The following is a 7,061-nucleotide window of genomic DNA, read 5'->3' as shown; positions in this document are numbered from 1 at the left end:
TTCAGCAGCCCGGCCCGGCCTAGCCCAGAGATCCCCGGGGAGGTGGCTGCCCCCGCAGCCCGAGAGTGCCGCCGCCCTACTGTGCTCTCTCGCAGGTCGCCTCCTCGGGAGCCAGGGGTCTGGCCATGCTGAGGAGAGGCTGCCGGGTGTCCGCGGGACTCTTCAGGGCCCCCCGCATCGCGCCCGGACTCAGATCTTCCACGGACGCCCTGGTGAGTGAGTTTCCCGCCCCGTTGCGCGAGCAGACTGCTCACCCCGGAGCCCGGAGCCCGGAGCCCGGAGCCGAGGCTGTGCGGGGCACCCCAAGATCGCCTCTCCAGCTCAAGGCCGGAGCCGACAGGCCGGCCCGCGCGGCTGTGAGGGGAGCTGGAGCAGCCCCGAGGTGAGGGGCTGTAGGAGCGTCCTTCGCCAGCTGTGGTCTCACCCCAGCCTGCGGCCGGTGGCTAGCATCAGTTGTCACACTCAAAAGCTTGGCGACCTTAACCATGTTTCCTGAGTTCCCGGTCTGTGCAGTGGGGCTTACACTAGCCCTTACCAGCCTCAGGATGTTTCAACTGCCTTCCGAACAGGATCTGCTGGCTCCCGATGTAGTCCCCAATCCCTCCTCTCTTCTCTTGCTCAGTCACCAACAGAGATCCCCAAGCCGTCTGCAAAGACGATGGGCCTCTCCCCTCATGTTAACGCTCCAGTAACTGAGCCTGAAAAGTCCCAAAACCAGAGGTAAAACCCACCTGGAAGTCCCACGGCCTCCAGGACATCGACCTGTCCCCTGATTTCTCTTTGCCAGGTCTCCAGATTCTGCCCAGAGAAGACAGACTTGAAGGATTATGCCCTTCCCAATGCCAGCTGGTGTCCAGACATGCTCAGCCTGTACCAGGAGTTTCTGGAAAAGACCAACTCCAGAAGCTGGATCAAACTGCCCTCCTTCAAGTCCAACAGAGACCACATCCAAGGGCTGAAACTCCCATCCGGCTTGGTGGCTGCCACAGGTAAGGCTGGGCCCGGGAGATGCCGTGGGAGCACATGCACCCCAGCCCACAGTGACGGGACCCTGCCTGGGACCCTCAGCCAGCCCCCTGTCCCTGTGTTTGAAGACTCTTGGGAAGGAAATTCACAAGCCCCCTTCTAGTTCTCAGCCCAGAAGCTCTTCCTGCTGTCTCCCTCCACCTTCTGCTGTAACCGGGGAAGTGGATGGAAAGGATCTTACTTCACGGGCTCCCTTCCTCCCATCCGACCAGGGCGCACCCTAGAGGGCACCTTTGCTGTGCTGAGTGCCGCCCCGCCCCGCTGGAGCTGGAGAACTTCTGGCTCAGCACCCCAACTGTCTGCTTCTCCCCAGCAGCACTCCCCTCACAGCCGAGCCTTCCCCTCAGCCCTCCTCCCTAACCCCAGCAAAGCCCTCAGACCCCACACACCCCCAATAGCAGACCTCAGCCCAGAGCAGCACTCTGCAACGCCCCCTGGATCTGAGGGGCACCTTGTTCCTTGTGTGTGTGTGTGTGTGTGTGTGTGTGTGTGTGTGTGTCTGTCTGTCTGTCTGTCTGTCTGTCTGCCTGTCTGTCTCATTTTTATACATGATTCCTGCCCAGCGATGAATGGGTTTTGAACTGGCAGGAGACTCTTGGGTTATGCCACAAAGCAGGGACATCAAAATAATATCTTTTAAGAGTTTGATATTTCCCAAAAAAGAATATAGTTGTAATTGTCTTGGGAGATTGGAACTCCAGGGGACTTTTCCACCTCATTTTGCTATCTTGTACTGTTGTCTTTCATTGCATGTGGCTACTCGAGTGATCACATTGTTAATTTTCAATGCTTAGCGTGTTGTAATCCTCGATCTGGCTCTGATCCTGACTCCACCCCGAGCCAGGGAACTTCGAGAGAGTTTGTCCCGAGACACAGCCTCTCTCTGAAGGCAGGGACTGCATCTGCTCCAGCTGGAGGGCTCCCTGCGAGAGACCCGGGTGTCCTTGGTTCTCTCTCTGGCCCCTGGTGCTGACCCCAGCAACCTCACACCCTCCTCCTCCAGCTGTGACCCTGCCCGTCTCTCTCCCCAGACAAAGGTGACTGGCGCATCTTTACCAGGTGCATCCCAGTGGCAGGACAAGGCTACGAGTACGTCATCTTTTTCCACCCAGCCGAGAAGAAGTCGGTCTGTCTTTTCCAACCAGGCCCTTACCTGGAGGGGGCTCCAGGGTAAGGCCACAGGTGGGGCCAGAGGGGGGTCCCCAGCTTGGCTCAGCAGGATGGGCTCAGCCCTGAAGGCTGCACCTCTCTTGGGAGCCAGGAAGTGGGTGCGAGGAACTGGGCCCCAGCTCCACAGTGCTGGGCCTGGAAGGACACACTGGGGTGACTACCTGGCCCAATCCCACCATCAATTAGAGAGCTCCCTTACCCAGGACTCAGAATTTTCTATCCACAAAGGACCTTGAGGAGGATGTGATGCTTTTGGAAGAGGGCAAGATCTGGAACCAAGAGCCTGACTTCTGGTCCTGCTTCACGGTTGCAGATAATCAGTATGACATGTGGTTTCTAGTCCTCTTACTTGAAACATAGGCCAGTAATATCTGCCTGCCAGGGTGACTGACAGACACGATACTGGGGACCCACGCGGGTGTCCTCATGAGCCGCAGAGCACCTAGCAGGCACCACCTCTCCAAACCCCAAGTTCTGCCCATGGAGAAACAGATGCATGGAGGTAAAGAAACTTGCTCAAGTCACACCCAGGACTCTAGGAAATGGACTCTGAGTGCAGTGCTCTCTCTACTCTGCTGCCTCATAGTTGGGATAAACCTAGGGAGAGACCCATGCTGGGCATATATCTGGCTGGCCTTGGGCCTCTTGTCTAAGGCCACTGGGCGATTGTCCGCCTTCTCTCCTGTGCCTGTTTCCTTCCAGTCACAGAAGGTAGTTGGAGGCGCAGGAGTTCCTAGAGGACCAGATCCAGGGTCCTGAGGCCTGAGAGCAGCTGCACTGGGGTTAAGCAGAACTGAGAGTGAAAAATAGTTGTAATCGTCTGCACGGACTGCAGCCCTCTTCCCCTTGACCACTCCAAAGGTGTCCTCCCCGGGGACACTGGGAGAGTAGCTCTCACCCGCCCTGGGCCATAGGTCCCTCCCTTCTGGAGAGGAGAACCCTGAGGAGGTGGGACCAGGGCTGCTGCTGGCTGAGTGTTAGGGGCTTGTGGAGGTGATGCCAATGAGGCCGTGGAGACTATCCCCACCCCCGCCAGGCAGTGAACTGAGGAGCAGCCAGCAAAAAAGTAAAGTCACCAGGCCCTGAGTGCCGGAAGGTTCTGCCAAACCTGTACTTGCCAATGGGTCCCTTTCCTCAGCAGTGAGGATGAGGAGGGATGAACACGCCTGGAGTCCTTTGACACCACCTCCTTTTGCCTCTTCCAGTCAATTTGGGAGGTGAGGAGCACTGTCCATTTTTATTCATAATTCACAATTCACAGTTCATAGTAGAAAAACTAAGCCAGGTGTGGGGGTGCACGCCTGTAATCCTGGCACTCTGGGAGGCTGAGGCAAGAGAATCATACATTTAAGCCCAGCCTGGACAATTTAGTAACTTAGTAAGATCCTTCCTGTAAATTTGGGGTTTTTTTGGGGGGTGGTTGTTTTTTTTTGAGATAGGGTCTCTCTTATGCAGTTCTTGCTGGCCTTGAACTCACTGTAGCCCAGGCTGGCCTCAAACTCATGGCGATCCTCCTGCCTCAGCCTCCCAAATGCTGGGATCACAGGTATGCACCACCACACCCAGCCTAGTAAGATCCATTTTAAAGGTCCTTCGGGTGTAGTTTAGTGTAAAGGTCCTGCAAAAGGAGAAGGGGAAGGGGAAGAGGAAGAGGAAGAGGAAGAGGAAGAGGAAGAAGAGGAGGAGGAGATAAAAGAAGAACTAAAGCTTGGACAGGTTTAGTGGCTCACTCAGAATCAAACAGGTGGAGCAAGGACTCCAGCAAGGCAGTGCGATGCCATGGTCCTCAGCAATGTCCACCGAAGGAAGGGAACACAAGGTTGGTGGCAGGAAGAAGACAGCAGCCTAGAGCAGGGTCTGTGGAGAGTTACAGTCCCACTTTCAAAAATCAAGAGCTTGGGCCAGGGATTTGGCTCAGTGGTTCCACTACCTTCCTCGCCAGCACAAGGACCCAAGTTCGATCTAAAAAAAAAAAAAAAATCGGGAGCTCACATCAGATGTGATGGTGCACACCTGTAATCCCAGGATTTTCGAGGCTGAGGCAGGAGAATTGTGTGTTTCAGACCAGCTTAGGCTCTTTAGCAAGTTCAGGGTCTCAAATCTGCCTTGTGTCGTTTGCGTTCTGAAGTTAGGTGCCCCTCTGTTTCCCCAATTTAAACAACAGTGGAGTGGCTTTGACACGAGGCAGCCCGTGTAAAACGAGAATGTGGGTTTCACGAGTGTTAAAGAAAGCACCGTCTGCAGCGTCCTGCCAATCCATGGGCAGCGCGGGCCAGAAGTGGGTTTCTTTATCCGTTGTAAGTTCCATCTCACATCTGCCTGCCTCGAAAACGCGGGCCCAGCACTGGCTGTAGTGACTGGGTAGGCAGGAGGAGGTGGCCCAAGAAACACTTCCTTTCAAAGGGCAGGTCAGTGAAGTTCCTTCATCCACGCACACGTCCAAATGACAGCAACTGTTGTGAGCAATTAGGTGATAAACCAGGAAGATGTTTTCCATTAACTCTATGAGAAAAAATGTTTTTCCCGGAGAAATGAAGTACTTGTGTCCGTGGTTACTAACACATGCTGAGGCAGAACAGAGGAAAAGCTCCATGATTTTTTGTTGATCCCCTGGATGCAGCTCTGTCTTTTCCTGTTCAGCCGCCTGAGGCTGAAGATTCTGGGGCAGGCGGAAGGCTCTGGGGAGGGGAGGAGCAGAGGTGTCGCAGCCCAGCAGCCCCAGCCTGGACTCGCTGTTGACCTCAGGTTCGCCCACGGAGGGTCTCTGGCCGCGATGATGGACGAGACCTTTTCTAAAACTGCCTACCTGGCTGGGGAGGGGCTGTTCACGCTAAGCCTCAACATCAGGTTCAAAAAGTAAGTATGGATCCCTGCGGCGTGGGCCGAAGTCCTGGCCTTTCCGTCCTTGCCTTTCCGTCCTTGCCAGCTGGGTTATGGAAGCCCCGCCTGCCGCTCTCCTCCCCTGCGCAGCCCCAAACACTCTTGCCCCTGTGCAGACGACAGCCTTTGCTGCCCCACTTTGGGACCAACACACAGCTCCTGAGATCAGGCCACTGAGGGGTCCCCAAGGCAGGTGGGGTGCAAGGAGGGGTGCAGGGGACTGAGCAGATGGGGGATGAGTTACCGCTGCTCCCCCAGCCTGATCCCCGTGGGGTCTCTGGCCGTCCTGAACGTCCAAGTGGAGAAGATCGAGGACCAGAAGCTCTACATGTCCTGTGTCGCCCAGAGCAGAGACCAGCAGACAGTCTTTGCCAAGTCCTCAGGTAAAGACGTCCTCAGCCTCGCCCAACCCACCCCAGGACCAATGGAAGGGAGGGAGAGTGCTAAGGATACAGTCCCAAGTGGGGGCCCAGCTTCCTGTTTTGTTTGTTTTATTTATTTTATTTTATTTCATTTATTTTTGGTACCAGAAATCGAATTCAGGGCCTTTCACTTGCTAGGCAGGTGCTGCACCGCTGACCCTACATCCCCTGCCAGTTTTGTTTTGTTGAAACAAAGTCTCACTGTGTAGTTCAGGCTGGCCTGGAACTCTCTATGTAGCCCAGGCTGGCCTCACACTCACAGCAATCCCCCTGCCTCAGCCTCCCAAGTGCTAGGATTACAGGTGTGCACCACCACGTCCAGCTTGGGGGCCTTTCTAAGGGGTAGGGTTTTGCACATGCTAGAGACATAGGTGAAGGGAAGAACTCAGCTGGAATTTTTGTTAAGTAGGAGTTACGCAGCCCGTACCACAGGACAGTTCTGGGTAGCGGTTAATTTGGAGCAAAAATGTTCACAGCACCTCAGCAAGCTCCTGCCCTCGTTGCCTGGGCTCTCAACACCCAGGCCATCCTACTCTTGCAGGTGTCTTCCTTCAGCTGCAGCTAGAAGAGTCATCCCAGTAGTTGTCACCATGCCTTAGTCAGAGACAACCCCGATGGCCCTGTCTGTCTGGAGCCCACCACAAGCAAGAGGGTCCCCTGGGAAGCAAGTTCAGAGGCTGATGAGAGGCCCCCTCTCTGCTTAAATAAACTTTCGTTGCCCCCTGCTCTACCTTCTGTAGTTGGAAACCATATTCTTTCCAGGGCCTCCCACACACCACCTGCCCATTCCGTACCAACGGGGAAGAGTTACTGAGCCCCTGTCAGGCTCTGGGTGAGGCTTCTGGCCTGCAGCAATCAAAGAGCAGAACTGGAGGCCACAGAGGGGCCTGACAAAGCTCCCCACCCGCCCCAACTCGTATCAGCACAGTGTAGGCCCAAAGGGACGCGGGTCCATTTTACTCTCTGAACAGTCAGGAGAGACTTTCTAGAGGAGGCTGTGCCTGGGCTGGGTCTCAGAAGTTCAGCGGTGCTCACCGGGATGTCTAGGATGACGCCAGGCTGCTGCCCTCGGGGGCCTGGACCGGAGGCTCCTGGCTTGAGGGTTTCAGGTGGTGGCACTGGGAAAGCAAAAAGAGCAGGTGTGAAGTAGAGATGGAGTCAGAGCTCAGGTTTACAGGGGCTGAACTTGAAGTGCCCATGGGCTCCCGTCACGGAGGACGCAGCGGCAGAACCCTGGACTCTGTGACTAGGTGCTCAGGAGGGAAGAGCTCCTGACTCCATTTGTGAGCCGGTGTAAAAACTGACATGGCACCTCTGAGAGTGAAGGAGAAGAGGGTGCCGAGGGGGTGACAGTGAAGGCAGGACAGAGGAGGAAAGGACTCAAAGATAAAGCCTTAGGCCACACTGACATTTCTAGTCGGGGCAGAAGATCAAGGACCCAGTAAGGAAGGGGCCCGAGATCAGAACCAGAGCGACTGCCCCTGAGGGGATGAGTGAGGGCTTTGTGTCAAAGGCAGAAGAGAAAGCAAGGAAGGTGACAACTAAAAAAGAGGACTTTGGATT

At 55.5% G+C, this 7,061-nt stretch overlaps 1 protein-coding gene across 1 annotated transcript; it reads left to right on the top strand.

Moving 5' to 3' along the window:
• The first annotated feature begins 6 nt into the window (after positions 1 to 6).
• Them5 (thioesterase superfamily member 5) lies at positions 7 to 6,222 on the top strand. The gene is made up of 6 exons (XM_010616536.1): positions 7 to 212; positions 788 to 989; positions 2,058 to 2,196; positions 4,942 to 5,052; positions 5,335 to 5,459; positions 6,040 to 6,222. Exons 1-6 carry the CDS (start codon positions 126 to 128, stop codon positions 6,078 to 6,080), a joined length of 705 nt encoding a protein of 234 aa, XP_010614838.1. The 5' UTR covers positions 7 to 125; the 3' UTR covers positions 6,081 to 6,222.
• Positions 6,223 to 7,061: the final 839 nt, after the last annotated feature.

The sequence above is a fragment of the Fukomys damarensis genome, unplaced genomic scaffold (assembly GCF_012274545.1).
Source record: "Fukomys damarensis isolate Sample0158 unplaced genomic scaffold, DMR_v1.0_HiC HiC_scaffold_33, whole genome shotgun sequence".
NCBI lineage: Eukaryota > Metazoa > Chordata > Mammalia > Rodentia > Bathyergidae > Fukomys > Fukomys damarensis.
Note: the sequence above shows the minus strand (reverse complement) of the source record. Positions and strands in the feature narration are given on the sequence as shown.

Coding starts and splice junctions, on each gene's coding strand:
- Them5 (XM_010616536.1), top strand. CDS start 126: ATGCTGAGGAGAGGCTGCCGGGTGTCCGCGGGACTCTTCAGGGCCCCC. Junction 213..787: donor GATCTTCCACGGACGCCCTG/GTGAGTGAGTTT, acceptor TCTCTTTGCCAG/GTCTCCAGATTCTGCCCAGA. Junction 5,053..5,334: donor CTCAACATCAGGTTCAAAAA/GTAAGTATGGAT, acceptor CTGCTCCCCCAG/CCTGATCCCCGTGGGGTCTC.